We start from the raw sequence: 16,860 nt of genomic DNA on the forward strand, positions 1-16,860 counted from the left end.
AAAAGACATTAATTATAAAAATATTCAACCAAATCTAACCACTCAAAAGTCTAACAATAATAAAATACTATATTTTTGGACTTAGCATGCTTTATCTCTAATTTTTTATTTTTTGACTTCAATTTCACTTTTTTTATTATCTTTTTTCTGAACTCAGAGCTCTGAAAAATTAAAAATAAAAAAAAATAAAAAACGACGTCATTTTGGGGTAAAAATCTGAAAAAATATTAACCCGGTTAACCCAGTCAAACCCACCGGGTTGAACCAGGGTTGACCGGGTTACACCGGTTTACTCCCTCACCAAGTTAAGAGCAAACCCAGACCGGACAGAGGACCGGTTCACCGATTTTCGGGTTGACTAGGCCGGTCCGGCCCGGTCTTCAATATCATGCTTTTAACCGTTCTCTTAGCTCTTCACTTTGCCACATTCACATGAAAGAAGAAGAGCCTATCCTCATCCGGAAGGCTAGATCGTTGAGTAATTATAAGCGTTGCTCTAATATTTGCTGACAATATAAAGCAAGAACATGACGTGAAATGAAATGTAAAATTAGGGCTGCAGAATTGTTATCATGAAATAAAAAAAATGACAGTTTGTCAAGGTCAGGATGGAAGGTTAGTGTGCCAAGTGCCAATTCCCTCCATCATAAAGGTTTCGAATGTTGGCGTGGACGTGCAGGTTACAAAATAGTTGGGGGTTGACAATTGCAGGCAGCCCTTTCATATCGAAGAAGAAAGTTACATTACATGGTTCGGTTCGTGAGGGAAATCTTTCAATGGCCCGTACAAGCATGAGACCTTCTTTTATAAGCCCGAAAGGCGAAACTGGGCTCGATTCCAATTGTTTTTTTAAGCATAGGTGATCTAGGTTTCTGGTCACTTCAATTTTTCATAGATTTTACCTTATTTTGAAGAGAAATTTTAGACTACAAAATTGCTTTTTGTTTAATTTCATTTGAATCTATATAAAATCTTTTTGGAACATTATATGAAGTTTTTTATATTCGTTATAACTTTTTTTACATTTAAAGCGTATTAAGTGTAAAATTGATAATATAGTATGACAATTATTGGATGTAGTATTATTAGAAAATCATAAGTATTCTTCTAGTTTTTAATTGAAGAACTTGAAAGTAAAATAATATAAAAATAATTATCATTTTATTTTAAAAAAATCATCGTTAAATTTAATCATTTTATTTTATCCTTTTCAATTTAAATATATACATTTTAAACCTCTCTGAAGCTTTGATTGAAACAAAAATGTCAAAATAAAACAAGAATGTAAGATATTCTGAAAAATGTATGATCATGTAACGTTGAAATATGAAAAATGTCCTTTCCCTATTTTCCTTATAAATGTTAAATGGCGTGGATTTAAAAATTAACCTATTTTGTTTATAATTTTTTTAATATCCATTGAAAAACTTTGAAAACGCACAGATCAGATTGCAGAGAGAGTCATGATCTCGATCTTAAATTTTGCTTACCTCAAGCTTCTTCTTCTTCTTCTTTTTAACCTACCCAAGTCAATCATTTACCTCGAGCCAATCAAGATACTCATCTTTCTTTCTTTCTTTGGCTTTTGGGAAAAGTTGGCGTTTTTCTTCGGGAAAATGATAAGTCACGGTTGCATATGCCCATTAATTATAATTAGAAATTATAAATTATTAAAATTTTAATAGTAAACTATAATCCTTACTTAAAATTAGTATATGAGTTTAAAATTAATAAAAAGCATTACTGAATTTATTATGGAGTGTCATTAATCTTGACTGGAAAAATATATATAGGGACCTAGAACATAAAAAAAAAATGTAGAGATCTATAACAAAATTCAAACAAAGTGCAATGATTTAAAATTATATTTTCTCATTTTAGTTGAAAAAATCAAAAACTACACTTGATAATGGGTTATTTTTTAATATGAAGCTAAAATTTATTTGTAAAACTTTTCAAATATACTAATGAATGCATGACAATTACTTGAAAATTTATCAAAATTACCTTTTGAACATAAAATCAATCACTTGTGAATTTTTATGTTTGTTAATATATAAGCAAATCACTTAAAAAATCAATAAAAGATAATATTAAAATTTATATTATAGGTTTGGGTTATTGTGAGTCTCAATTAAAAAACTCAATATTTCAAATATTACGGGTTGGAACTATTAAAACTAAGTTCCAATTCATAATAGTAATTTTAGTAATATTTTTTTAATTTTAAACTCATATGCTTTTAATTTTAAATAAAACTTATAATTTATTATTGATATTTCAATAATTTAAGATCTCTTATTTAATTAATAATTTTATGGGTTCCTTCCTCTTTTTCTTTTTATTTTGTTTTGTAATTTGCATGCTTTCAGGTTAATCTTAACTTGCCTTGCGTTTTCCGCTTGAGAAAAAAACCTTTCCCATTCATTCAGGCTCGAAGGGGAAAGTTGTCTCTTCCATGTTTCTTGATATGAGTTGTCTCTTTCATGTAGCTTTCGTGGTTTATGAAGCGTGTGTTTAGTTTTTAATTTATTAAAAATTTATTTATAAAAGTTTATGTGATAAAAACTAATTTAATAAAAATTAGCTACTTTAACAAAATTTATGTTTTGATACTTTTTTTAAAAATTAATTTAATAAATTAAAAATTATTTAAATTAATAATGATTCGTATTTTTGAAATGTATTTTTAAATATGTAATAATAAAAAAACATTAATTCACGATAATTGATAATTTGTGATATATAAATATAATATGCTAAAAATGTTTAAAAAATATAAAAGAATTTAAAATAATATAAAAGTTAATATGTTAAATAATAAAAATAAAAAATATATAATTTAATGTTATAAAAAATAAAAACATAATAAGGGCATCATAATTATTTATAAAAGTAGGTATAGCCAAACTTTCATTTATAATTTTAAATTCACCTAAAAATAGAGTTGGCAAATTCACATTTAATCTGATGCCAACTCACGTTTAAAAAGTTATTTTATTTACTTAAAAATTATGCCAACAAGATTTAAAATTTCAAAAATTGAAGAGTAAATTTCAAATATCCAATCTTGGATATCCAAGCGCACCCGAACACGACGGTGGCTATCACTTACCATTAGCCATTTAGAATCTTGGGGGGTAAAACGACGGTAGCTTTTTATGTTTATGCAGCAAAGCTAATTAGCTCGCCGCACCTGACTAATTGTCTAATCACTAATGCGTAGGTTTCCATAGTCCATAGTGTGAGTCTGGGTAAAGTACTGAAGTCGACAAGTTTGCAGTATACTTTTTTCTTCTCCATTTTCCGTCTCTCGTGCCTTTTTTGTCAAAAGAAGAGACAAATAGATTAAAAATTCTGTGTATAATAGGATAATAGATAGATTGCCGTCGAATAAGTTCTATCCACCTACTCACTGAGAAAGAAGAGCTATCGACTACCGAGGCAGAGAATAAGCTGAACATTACGGAGAAAACAATGTAGCATCGTGGCTCGGGTTCAGTTTTATACGGAATGGAAGGTCCAGGTATGTCTCCTCCTACGCGAAGTATATTTGCTCTAAATCGAGAAATCTTGTAACCTTCTACTATTTTATATTCGTAGGATGTTTAGTTCCAAAAGGAATAGAGAATTTAAGAGAAGACTGGGGAAGACTTGTTTGCCCCGATATTATCAGCATTAATTTTCGTTATCATGTATCAGTTGGATATGCAGTTGTATTGCTATGGGCTGCCATTGCCAGGGGATTCCTGCTTATTTCAAATTTGGCTTCTGCTTCGAGTCTGAATGCTACGACTGGGCAGAAAAAGCTGAGACAGGAGGTAATCGACGTGTATCATGGCGCTGTTGCGACGGACGATCGTCGATGTTCGAGAATCGGATCGGACGTTCTGCGTGAAGGAGGGCATGCCGTCGATGCTGCCGTCGCCGCTGCTCTTTGTTTGGGGGTTGTGAGTCCAGCGTCGAGTGGCCTTGGTGGTGGAGCCTTCCTGCTGCTCAGGTTAGTTAATGGCCAAGCAGAAGCCTTAGACATGCGAGAAACTGCTCCTTCTCTTGCTTCTCAGGTAAGCTCTCTCAATTTTTATTTTTATTTTTTGTTTTTCTGTGGTATAAAAAGCTCTCTCATCCTTCAAGTTTAGTTTCAAACCCCATCCTTTCTTGTAAAATGACCCAATATCAGTGTTTTCTTTTTTTAATTTTTTTAAAAAATCTTTCTGCTCTTAATATTTGCTTCCCTGATACCTATATAATGTCATTTTACTATCTTTTTTTTCTTTTCCTACATGTCATTTTACTATGTAGTATCTAAGAAGGACAAAATTAAAACAAAATCACACTTCCAATTTTACAATCGGGCCATCTTTTGAAAACCAGAAAGACCCTGCAAATTACATCATCGCATGTGTTCACAAGCTTCCAAGGTTTCAACTTTTCACCGGGAAAAGTGCCAATCAAAAGATCATAAAATTGAATTGATCCTTATCGTAGGATAATCAATTGAACCAAGAGTTCTTAAAATGCAATCCAACTGCAGCGTCACTGGACAGGTTTCGTTAAGTGAACCGCATAGAGCACTGTGTAAATCTTAGACTGATCTTGAAATCTCATAATTGGTATAGCAAATCCTTCAAAATGATTCTTCCGTAATCTTTCATTTTTTTAGAATATGTATGCTGGCAATACTACTCTGAAGGGGAGAGGTGCGCTCTCTGTGGCAGTTCCCGGACAACTTGCTGGCCTTTACAAAGTGTGGAAACGACATGGGAAGCTGCCATGGAAGAGGCTTGTGCAGCCAGCAGAGGCTCTTGCTCGTCGAGGGTTTAAGATATCACCGTACCTTCGCATGCAAATGGTTCGAACGGAATCATACATATTGGATGACCCAGGACTTCGTGCTATTTTTACATCTAAAGGAAAACTCTTGCGGATAGGTGACATATGCCATAATGAAAAACTAGCAGAAACATTAAGAACAATATCCGAATCTGGTCCGCGAGCCTTCTATAACGGAAGGATCGGCCTTAATTTAGTCAGAGATGTAAAGAAGGCTGGGGGCATTTTGACCATGAGAGACTTGAAAACATACAGTGTTAAACAGAAAGAACCTTTATCTGCGGACGTTCTTGGATTAAAGGTCCTTGGCATGCCTCCTCCCTCAGGTGGCCCTCCAACGATACTTGTATGTATATCTTCTTTGCATTGCTAGCGACCATCATGATTTTCATAACTTTGCTAATGATTTACTCATATCTCATGTACTGCAACAGATGCTGAACATTCTAGCTCAATATGAAGCCCCTTCTGGTTTTTTAGGCCCCCTAGGGATCCATCGAGAAATTGAAGCTATGAAACATGTATTTGCCGTGAGAATGAATCTTGGTGATCCGGATTTTGTAAATATAACTGCAGTTCTTTTAGACATGCTTTCTCCCAGGTTTGCTAAGGAGTTGAAGAAAGACATCGACGACAATAGAACTTTTGGTCCCGGTCATTATGGTGGAAGGTAAGCTGCGAGATTGACGAGAGATAACTTGCTACAAGATATGATGCTAAACTGTCTATGTTTCTCCACAATGCTTTAGATGCTATGGTTAATCATGAAAATTCTCGACATACTGTGTCTTTTGTTGCACATACTAATCTAAATGAGTAAATTATTCTCAACTTTTGGGGTAGATGCTTAGGAAACATGCTGCAAAACCATTTATCAATCAATCATGACCATGCAGAACAGTCAATATTTTTATTTCTGCGTTTTGGAGGGCCAATAGAAATACCACCAGCAGGGAATCTCAACTATGCCGTGCTTCTTCTTCTTCGTGTTTTTCCTCTTTTGTTGACAAAGCTGTGTTATTTTTCATTTCCTCCTAAAGGTGGAATCAGGTTAAAGATCATGGTACCAGTCATGTAAGCATCATAGATCAGGAGCGAAATGCTGTTTCTATGACTGTCACCATAAATGCTTATTTTGGAGCAGGAATGCTTTCACCAAGTACAGGAATAGTGTTGAACAATGAGATGGATGATTTCTCCATGCCTGCAAATGTTTCGAACAATGTTCCACCACCAGCTCCTGCCAATTTCATTGTGCCAGGAAAACGACCCTTATCGTCCATGTCTCCAACCATTGTCCTCAAGGTATCCTTTTTGCTAAAATTTTTCATCCTTCATTTGAGCTGTCATGTTCCATTTTGTAAAGAAACTGATTTTTCATGTCGAAGACAACCAACTAGTTGGCTTCACCAGGAGAGAATTGATGTAAAGTAAGGTAGCACGCAACGGTATTTGTATTATTCCTTCCAATCATACCTGTCTATGCCCATACAGGATGGGAAGCTGAAAGCTGTACTAGGTGCCAGTGGAGGAGGTATGATCATTGCTGGAACCGCAGAAGTTCTTTTGAATCATTTTGTAAGAGGACTGGATCCTTTTCATTCTGTAATTTCTCCAAGGGTATATCATCAGGTACTGTCAAAGCTCTTTTTTCCCCCATTCTAGCGCAGATTGATTAGAGTTGCTACATATAATGAATAGTAGTCGAATGATACTGTACAACAAAGCTCCTTCACCTTCGCAGATTGCTTATTTGTCTCGAATTTTACAGTTCTTTGTGATCACTGTTTCTGGCAACCAAGTTATTACTGGAGAAACTAATTTTGTGTCATCTGGGCAGTTGATACCTAACGTGGTTAATTATGAGAACTGGACAACAGTGAGCGGTGACCACATAGAACTTTCTGGTGACATAAGGGCAGCCCTCAAGAAGAGGGGCCATGTCCTACAAGACCTTCCAGGAGGGACTATTTGCCAGTTTATTGTTCAAGACACTGAAAGGTACAAAAAAGATGATGATATTGGGAAGTTAGTGGCAGTGAGCGACCCAAGAAAGGGTGGTTTTCCTGCAGGCTTTTAGAAAATTTCATTGAGATCGATCCCTGTTCAACTTTTGTATTCTCTGTTGGTGCAATTGTGAGCTAGCAATAAGAGTCCTCATTCCTTCTAGGAATCGAGAAAATGCCACGTTGCCCCTTGCATGAAAGATGGGGTAAAGGTACCCTTGTATTTCGAAAAAGCGATTCAGATTCAGTGCAAGTTTTGTGCGGACATGTGACTGTATGTTCACTCCTTCTGAGAATATTAATTTCCCAATCCCCACTTCATAGATGCGGATAGACCCCTGCATCTTTCTTTATGCTGACTCAACAATTACCCACGGATCGTCTGATCTGTAGATGTTAACCATGTGATTATGAGGACAATATTCACTTGGAATGTGGTTCTTTATGCCGTAGAGGTTCATTAGCATGTGTTTGATTCACTTTCTTAGTCACTTTGCTTCGTGGACTACAGTAGTGAAAGCTGTATCACTTGTGAGTATGATCTAATTAAAATGGCTTGTGACTTGTTCATTTGTGGGATTCATTGTCGCAAAATGGTAGAAATATAATTATAATCTAACTACACTGATACAATTATCAGACAGAAAAATTCTGATATTTCCTATCAAGAACTAGGTTTCTTCATCGCTGATCAACATGGAATCTAAGCAGAACACGCAAGGGCCAAAATCAGAAGGAACAGCTAAGGAAGAACGCAAGCAAACATTCCATCTATGTTGGTGGATGGAATGAGAAAAGAGAATGACATAAAGATACAGAATGAAAGAGAGAAAAACAATTATGCATGACAGTTCAATGAAGAGAGGCATAGTAATGGAAGAATATTGGTGGAATGCATGAAGGAAATAAGAGGTCAAGCTAAATCCAATCCATCCCGCTACGAGATGAGATCCACGATGTAAATCATTCATGATTCGTCAGAACATGGGCCCGAGTTGATCAGAAGGGTCCACCATGTATTGTCATCATGTCTCGTTATAATTCCAGTAAAAGAACAAAATTATTTAAAAAGTTATCTCGTAGAAACATCAAAAAGCTAAGGTAAAAACAATTACATGAGTGCTTGAGAAATTATTTTTTTAACATATCTATGACTAAATCATTAAATTTCATTTTCAAAGCATGACTTTAAAGGGACAAAAATAATTTCATGGTACTCATCCACATTTCTTTATTTTAAACTACTGGATGTTTTTAGGCAATGATTTTTTTAAGTATTTTTACTCTTTTGTATTTATAAATTTTTAATAGTAGATGGGATAGTTCCACCAACTGTAGAGATTATCTATCTCTAGATGCTAAGAGTAAATGATGGATATCTTTTAATTAAATTTCTACAAACATAAAGGTTGGGATATGAATTTTTAATGACTTACTTAAATAATAAGAACCTCTATGGCCCATTTGATAGCAAGGAATTGAGGGAAGGGAGTGGAAATGGAAGTAAAACCCATACATTATTGTGTTTGGTATGCATGAACTGAGTTCTCTGAGAAAGTAAGTTCTATTAAATGATTAAATTTGATGGAATTGAGTTCATCAGGAAGACCCATGAAACTGAGTTCCTACCTCATTTCCTCGGTCATTTTATCATCTTTACCCTCAACCTCTCTCTTGCCATGTTCCAGCTTTTGATGAATGACCCACTCCTCCCTCTTCTCCTGAGCAACGACGATGCCCACCTCTGCTGCTAGTTCGACACCCACAACACTTAAAACCTCCATCACCGAGCTCGATCTCTCCTATTTCAATACTGCCAGTCTGTTCTCCAATCCCATTCCCTACAGCCTCAAGCACTTACATCGCATCTGCGCAAATACAATATTAAATAAAATTAGTGGAGGCATGAATCTTGGTCGAAGAGGGACGCCATGGAGGAGGAGTGCATTTGTGCTATTTTCCTATAGATACTATTGTTGAAGATCTCATATATTTGTAAATCTAGTTATTGCTCTAAGGGTATATATATGGGTGTGTAAGATTTCAGGGTGAAGGGCCCAGAATGGTGAGGGTTTAACAAATGAAAAGGAAGTTGAAAGCTTTGCTGCCACTATTCTAGTACATAAAGCAAACATTATCAATGGTGGAAGCTTTGGTGTCCATGATGATGCTTGTTGTGGGAGACGGAGTGGCTCTGTTGAGAATGAGCGGTGGTGATGCTTGCTTTGCTTCGATCAATTTTTTATTTTCTTTCTTAGTATGTTGGTCATTTTAAAATATAAATATATTTATTGAATAAAATTTATATTTTACTTTTATGTGTACATCAAATATATTTTTTTATCTCACATTTACTTTTACTTCCATTTCCATCAAAAGCCCTTCCCTATCATCAAATGAGGCATTACTATTCACACGCACATATCTTATGAAAATAGTATATTGTTAACTTTTTTAAAAGATGTTTGAAAAATTATTTTTAAAGGAACAAAAATTTTCAGTTATAATGTACGGGATCACTTATTAAATTTTGAAGAGACAAAAATAAAAAACCATTAAATATTGTTATATATAACACTTTATAAATGGGATAAGAAAGTATCCTAAAAAAAGAAATATTAAGATTGGAGAGAGAGTAAATGATAGGACTGTGTAAAAGTTTTTCAGTCTAGTTCAGTTCGGTTTAACTCGAGACAAATTCAGTCCTGTCTAGTCCAGATAAAATTTGGTCTTTCAAGATCAAAAAGATCAAACTCTTTCTTCAGATTAAACTAGATAAGAGACCGAGTATCTGGACTATTTAGTTCGATCTTATAAACTTATTTAATATTATAATTAATTTGTTAATTATTATTATAGTAAGTTAATTTATAATAATAATTAGTAATTTTTTTGTGTTTTATACTTGTGAAGTCATAAATATTGAGCAAAATTTTAACATTGACCAATCTCAATTTTCTCCTTTTTGCTGATGAAATTTGATGTTGAATTGCATAATTGACTTTAGATGTGGTGAAGGTTGTTTAATATTGTTAAAAGTTATTTAATTTGAATCATTTGTGTTGTAACTGGAATACCTTTTCTTATTATTAAAGATTGTTGTGGATTTATAATTGTTGTTATTGTGATAAATTTTATATGACTACAAGTAATTCTATCATGTTAGTTGAGTTTATTATGTTAAAATAAATTACTACCTTTCATAGATGAAAAAGAAAAAAAATAAAGTGAGATATTGGATAAGGTTAAGACTAGTCTCCTAGTTCTATTGGACCAGTTCAGTTTCGTTTGGTTTCATGTTATACTAGAACTAGATTAGATCATAGATTGTTGAATTCAATCCTTTTCAGAAGAAGGACTGGATTTTAGGTTAGGCTGAACTTCTGTTAGGTCAATCCTTTGTGCAACCATAGTAAATGATAAGATGAAGAAAATACATACCAATAAATATTAGTAAAACTAAGAAAAGAAGAATATATCGGGAAAAAAGTAATGCAAGGGGAAGATACGAGAGGAAAATGGGATAGGTTCTGAGAGAAACTATCCAAAATAAACTAGAATTTCATAAAAATGATACAATGATAATTCTTCTTTTGGCTGGGAAATATAATGATGGTTCAAACAATTGATTTTACATTGTACCTCCTCAATAATTTGAGATAAGATCATAAGATTATGTATATCAGTACACCTCAACAACAACACATCACAAAAGTTATTTTTTCAAGATAAAAATCTAAATTTTTAAAAATACTTTTTGTTTAACATAATTTTAAATTCACAATTATTTTAATTATTTCTTCACTTAAAAGATAATATCAAAAAACATTATTAATGAAATATTAGTTTTGTCAAATTATTTATGTCTTGGAAAAGCAAAATACTTTAAAATTGTCTGACAATTTAAAATAGAGAGAATAGGATTTCACTTTTAAGTTTTGACATTTCAAAAGTTTTGATTTATTAATTAAAAGTTTTATTATAATAATTAATTTTTATTAAATTAACTTTTTTAATACAAATTAAATTGACTTTTAGTATATCTACTTTTGATGAATAGATTTTTTTTATTGCCTAAAATAGGTCTACAGTCAATAATTGAGATTAATTTTTCTAAATGCTATCTGAAGTCTTCTCCTTAGTAATGGACTCATGTAAACTACCAAGATAAACCCAAGCCCAAAAACTTACCAAAATGAACCAAATAAGAGCGGCTGGATGACAGAGTGCCTGTTTGGTTATGCTTCAAAATCGAGTTTTTAGGGTACAATCGATCATTACAAGGAAATTACCCAAACACCATAAAATGGAATAATCGATTAATGAAGTAATAATCGCTTTCACAATTAAGCTGAATTCATTAGCTTCTATCTGATGTACTTTACCGTTAAGAATAATAAATAATTGTCAGTGAATTGCACCTACCAAATGTTACCCTCAGTCGGTCAGTCCATTTACGTTTCTCTTTAAGCTGTCCCATATTAGCCTGTATCTCGGTCTGCCTCGCGAGCACAAACGAATCCTGGTATCCTCTCTCTGCCATCGTCCTCGCACCGCCGAGCTTCTCACCGTCTGCCGTCTCCAACTACAGCTAGTGGAAGCGAAAGCGGCTGAGGAAGAAGGAGCCATATCGGATCTGCAAGAAGGGGAGGAGGAGGAGGAGGAAGAGGGACGAATGGGGAGAGGGAAGGAGGAGGAAACAAGCCTACCTTGCTTCTCCTGAAGGCAAGAGGCACAGATCCCACCGTGGGGTTGTTTTTGTAAGATGGTTGCTGCATTACATTCCTATCGCCCATGTCGTCCTCGCCAGTGCCAACTCTCGCTCCACCTCCTTTGATTCCTTCCACGCGGATCATTCTTGTATGTGTTTGTTTCCACAGTTCTTCCCCCACAAGCACAGGCCACAGGTGCAGAGAAGAGAGATAGAGAGGGAAGGAGTGAAATGGCGTTGGAATTGGAAGAAGTGAGAGGCAGACCATGAGGAGGGGAGAGGCGAGGGAGGAGAGTGTATTAAAAAGAGTGAAAGAGACAAGGGATTTAAATATTAATATAATTTAAAATTTTTAATTAATTTGATATGTACTTTAAATAATAAATTTCACTACTTAAATAAAATTTAACAAATTCAATAATATTATATATAAATTTATTAATAATTTAATTTTAAAAAGTAATATTTTTTAATAATTTATACAGTTAAAATTAATTCTATAAAAAAAGTATTCAAATAATTATAATTAATTATATTTAACTGAGATTCATACGGAACAAAGTGGATTCAGTAAAACTTGCTTTTAAGCAACGCTCAAAAGTTAAACACAAAGTACAAACACCCACGTACAGGTTTGTGAGCAGCGAGCACTGTCGTCCAGCAATTTACTTCTGTCCTCTTACAGAACCTCTGATCCAAGAGTCTGATCGGTAGGGCCATGGCTCTGCAAGGGCTACTGAAAAAAGGCTCCGCAAAATACAAGTCCAGGTTTGACCTTTCTCTCTGCAGTGCTTTCTCTAGAGTTCCTTCTTCTCCTTTCACTACTTCCGCCACTGCTACCCATGATGCTCGCCTACCTCTGCTTCCACCATTTGATTATCAGCCTCAGCCATACAAAGGACCATTGGCCGATGAAGTTTTCGTTAAACGCAAGAAGTTCCTCGGTCCATCCTTATTCCACTACTACCAGAAACCTGTAAGTCTCCAAAACAAATCAAACCCTGTCCATTGTTTTTCTTCTTGTGCTGAAAATCCAATAATTTGCAATAAAAAGTATTCTTATTGTTCTGCTCTGCATTTGTGTGTGTATGCATTTCGTTGGGATCTTTTTCACTCATCATTTTCTCTCTCCTTTTTGGGTAGATTCACTCATCATTTTCTGATTCCTTTTGCTGATCTGCGTGCGTATCGATAGTCTAATCTTCGTTTCATCATGTACATCAGTTTTTCACTAACACGACTTTTGTTCTTGATTTAAACCACACGTCGTTTGTTTAGATATCTCTTCTCAAATTTATCTGCTCGAGTAGTTGTTCGAGTAACTGTACGTCTCGTATTGATGAAAGTTGATGCTTTGAATTTTCAAGTGAAATGCTAGTCTGATAACATGTAATTGATAACTTCTGGAACCGCAAATGAATCTGGACTTGTTCGGGAAGTTTTTAAAATTTGGGCGCAACCGTGCAGTGAATGGGCTAAGAGCAAAGTAGTTTAACTCATTCCAGCAAAACATTTACCTTATTCTCTTTTTCGTTAAGCGAGGGGTTTTGCTGTCTGTTTTCTTATATATATTACCATTGGGTTTATTAGCCTGGCTTCAGAGAGACAATCAAAACGAGGTGATATGTGGAGCAATGTCAATATCTGGTCTGATGTGCTTGCATACGCTTTGGCCGTACAACTTCTCAGTAACTTTTTGTTATTCAATGCATTTCTTTGAAAAACTTCCAGTGAATCCCGTTTCTGCAATGATCAATTCTGCTTCTACCACCCTGAATTCTTTATTGGTTTTGATGGGATCTAATCTACTGATCCAGAAATAGTTTCCTCCAATTTTGCTGTGTGTGGTTCGTTATGACCAGAACTGTTATTATATCTTGTCACTGCTATTAAGATATGTATGGTCCAGGTCCCTCTACATATCAAGTGTATATATAATGTGTGACCTTTCAGATTTAGTAATGCTTCTTTCCTTGTTTTTCCATAAGCTCTGTATATCTAATTCAACCTTTAATTGTACTAACAGCTCAACATAGTGGAGGGCAAAATGCAATATCTATTTGATGAGAGTGGCAGGCGTTATCTCGACGCTTTTGCTGGAATAGTTACTGTTTCTTGTGGGCATTGCCATCCTGAAGTTTTGAATGCTATTGTGAAGCAGAGCAAACTCCTGCAGCATGCTACAACTATATATCTACACCATGCGATAGCTGATTTTGCCGAGGCATTGGCATCAAAAATGCCTGGAAACCTTAAGGTCAACTTTGTCATCATTAGTTGTGTTGAATTACAGATTGTAACACCAGTATGATTTCAAAATGTCCAACCATTTTGAAATGTCTCTGATGCTTTCAAATAGCAACAATTTCTCCATATCATTATTTTGCTTTATTTTTCCATGGCATCTAGTTAGATTTTAATGGATGAAATGAAGGGATGAAGAGGAGTCTTTCTGCTAAGGCAGTGATTGCTGAAACGATTTTCAATATTTTTAGTTTTCTTGATTATATTGACATGTAGAATGTAAGTATCAAATAAAGAAATTTGAATTTCAGGTTGTTTATTTTGTAAATTCTGGTTCAGAAGCAAATGAATTAGCAATGTTGATGGCCCGTTTATACACTGGTAATCTTGGTATGATTTCTTTGAGGAATGCATATCATGGAGGCAGTTCTGGCACAATTGGGCTGACTGCTCTGAACACATGGAAATATCCAATACCAGAGGTATGTCTATATAATAGGTCAGATGATCTTTATTGGTTGATTAATCGTACATGACCCTGTCAACTTTCATTCTGAACTATCAGCTGCATGCAAATACCACTAAACATGGCAATATAACTTTAATTCTTTTTCCTGAGTTTACCCTGTCAAGTTCAAGAATCAAAGTTACAACTTGATTATCAAAATTATCAATCTTGAATTTCTATCTTCTTTTTGTTTATTTGGTTTCTATGAAAAAACAGACCAATAGTGGAAAGAAATTTACTAGGATGGCGTGCTAGTTTAGTTGAGAAATTTACCATTGTGAACGCAGTATTCATCTTTATATTAAAGAAGTGGTATGCCTGTTATTCTTATCAAGGTTTTTGACATTTTAAGGGTGAAATTCATCATGTCATGAACCCAGATCCATATCATGGAGTCTTTGGCTCGGATGCTAGTTGTTATGCCAAAGAAGTACAGGATCACATTGACTATGGAACTTCAGGAAAGATTGCTGGGTTTATAGCTGAAACAATACAGGTTCGAATAATTTACCACATCTAGTGCTCAAATTAATATTCAAGGATGTTCTTGGTCTGGTTTTTTCTATTTACATTTTCTCCACAACTTATAGGGAGTTGGAGGAGCAGTTGAACTGGTTCCTGGGTACTTGAAACTAGTATATGACATTATCCACAAGGCCGGTGGTGTCTGCATTGCTGATGAAGTGCAGACTGGATTTGGACGAACAGGGAGCCATTATTGGGGATTTGAGACTCAAGGTGTCATTCCTGATATTGTTACCATGGCAAAGGTCTAGACCATCATCTCGTTATTTACTAAATCATGGAAATCTAGCTCCACTTGAATTGCAACATCATTTGTCCGTCATGATATTAATATTTTTAATTAGCATTATTTAATGTTTTTCATTTTATTGTTCTGGCTATTTTGTTTTATGTTCTGTTTATGCTTTTTTTTTTTTCAATAAATTGATTTTGACAAACAAAGTACCTTACGTGCATCTTGCTCAGTCACTATTGTTTCTCTTGTTTACATGTATCAGGGTATCGGCAATGGTTTGCCATTAGGAGCCGTAGTTACTACTCCAGAAATTGCAAGTGTGATGGCCCAAAAGATTCAATTTAATACTTTTGGTGGCAACCCCGTATGTTCTGCTGGTGGGCTTGCAGTGCTTCAGGTTCTTGATAAGGAAAAGCGTCAATCCCATTGTGATGCTGTTGGTTCTCACTTGCTTGAGCGTTTGAGGTCTCTTATGCGTAGATATGAAAGTATGAAATCTTGAATTTAGCATCCCCGAAATATTTGTATTACTGTTTTGGACTCTACTTTTCTTTATGCTTGGTTGAATAGAGGCATTAGTTGCTGGAGCTTAGCTCATGATCTGCTCTCTGGGAGTCAGTTTGCATCTGCATTTTATGTGCTGGACACGTGACTATTTCTCATTTTACTGTAATTATACTGTTTCATATTCTTTCATATTCTCATAATTATTATATTTGGCGGCAGTCATTGGAGATGTGAGGGGAAGAGGTTTAATGGTGGGGATAGAACTTGTTACTGATCGAAAAGAGAAGACACCTGCAAAGGCCGAAACTGCAGTTTTATTTGAAAAACTCAGAGGTACCAAATTATAATGGCCTGCTCAAAATATTTGTTATATATACGTCTGTGTGAGTGTGTGTAAAGCGTTCCCGAAATGTTGTCTAAACATGCTAACCTGGTTGCTTCTGAAATTGTGAAGAGCTTGGTGTTTTAGTTGGCAAAGGAGGACTGCACGGAAATGTTTTTAGGATTAAGCCACCGATGTGTTTCACCAAAGATGACGCAGGTTTTGTTCCTTCTGTGCTATCTTAACTAGGCTCTTGGTTGAAGTCTTCTGAGTGAAGAATGTTGTTTCATTCACCGGTTTCTTTATGTTATGCAGATTTTGTTGTGGATGCCTTGGACTATGCTCTTTCAAAGCTGTGAGAATCTGCTAGGAGCTGAGATGACTAGGGATCCTATGAACTCGTGGATTACTGGGCCAGGTTGCTATGCTAGAAGAACAGTTGCCCAGTCCATGTGTTTAACTCATCCCTTTGAATAACAATGCAATGCCCAACCCCTTACAAAGTGGATTTCTTTCTCATATAATGTTGATTGTTGACTGGTGTCATGAATTGGATTTCATTTCGGGGTTATGGCGTTCAACTCGAAAATCATGTAGAGAGAGACAGATTTGCTTGTGTAGACTAAGTGGCTGTTTCTCCGAATTGGGACCTGGATCGTCTCCAGTCAACTATATGACTGCCCCAGGTGCAGTGATGCAGTTAGTTGATTTTAACCACATTTTTTTCACGAAAAAGGAAAAAAAGAAAATAAAAGAATAAACCAGCACTTAAAGGTCAAAACCATTAAAAACCATCTAATTAATAGTAATACTCTAACTGCCAGCAGGGGAGAAACAAGGATGGAGATTTTTTCTAAACTTGGACGGAGACTTGATATCAATGAATGGTGGACCAGCAAATTCTTGTGTTTAATATCTGCATTATATAGTTAATCTTTAATCGATTTTTTAAAATGAATTACTCATCCT

General features: G+C 34.9%; 2 protein-coding genes across 4 annotated transcripts; both read left to right on the forward strand.

The window, feature by feature from the left end:
• Window positions 1-3,217: 3,217 nt before the first annotated feature.
• On the forward strand, window positions 3,218-7,409 carry LOC129320398 (putative inactive glutathione hydrolase 4). 3 transcript variants are annotated; one of them, XM_054965827.1, is made up of 7 exons: window positions 3,218-3,526; window positions 3,604-4,064; window positions 4,664-5,179; window positions 5,268-5,503; window positions 5,874-6,138; window positions 6,328-6,465; window positions 6,674-7,409. In XM_054965827.1, the coding sequence occupies exons 1-7, from the start codon at window positions 3,514-3,516 to the stop codon at window positions 6,911-6,913; spliced, it is 1,869 nt and encodes a 622-aa protein (XP_054821802.1). In that variant the 5' UTR covers window positions 3,218-3,513; the 3' UTR covers window positions 6,914-7,409. The 3 variants fall into 3 exon arrangements, with proteins under 3 accessions (XP_054821802.1, XP_054821803.1, XP_054821804.1); XM_054965828.1 differs by having other exon boundaries at window positions 3,219-3,526; window positions 3,703-4,064; XM_054965829.1 differs by lacking the exons at window positions 3,218-3,526; window positions 3,604-4,064 and having other exon boundaries at window positions 5,020-5,159.
• A 4,757-nt stretch (window positions 7,410-12,166) lies between these two features.
• On the forward strand, window positions 12,167-16,534 carry LOC129319895 (alanine--glyoxylate aminotransferase 2 homolog 1, mitochondrial). The gene is made up of 9 exons (XM_054964992.1): window positions 12,167-12,526; window positions 13,577-13,807; window positions 14,106-14,276; window positions 14,655-14,798; window positions 14,893-15,072; window positions 15,325-15,550; window positions 15,789-15,902; window positions 16,024-16,110; window positions 16,207-16,534. The coding sequence occupies exons 1-9, from the start codon at window positions 12,269-12,271 to the stop codon at window positions 16,248-16,250; spliced, it is 1,455 nt and encodes a 484-aa protein (XP_054820967.1). The 5' UTR covers window positions 12,167-12,268; the 3' UTR covers window positions 16,251-16,534.
• The last annotated feature ends 326 nt before the right edge of the window (window positions 16,535-16,860 follow it).

The sequence above is a fragment of the Prosopis cineraria genome, unplaced genomic scaffold (assembly GCF_029017545.1).
Source record: "Prosopis cineraria cultivar Desert tree isolate PC_DT_omini unplaced genomic scaffold, ASM2901754v1 PC9, whole genome shotgun sequence".
NCBI classification, from domain to species: Eukaryota; Viridiplantae; Streptophyta; class Magnoliopsida; order Fabales; family Fabaceae; genus Prosopis; species Prosopis cineraria.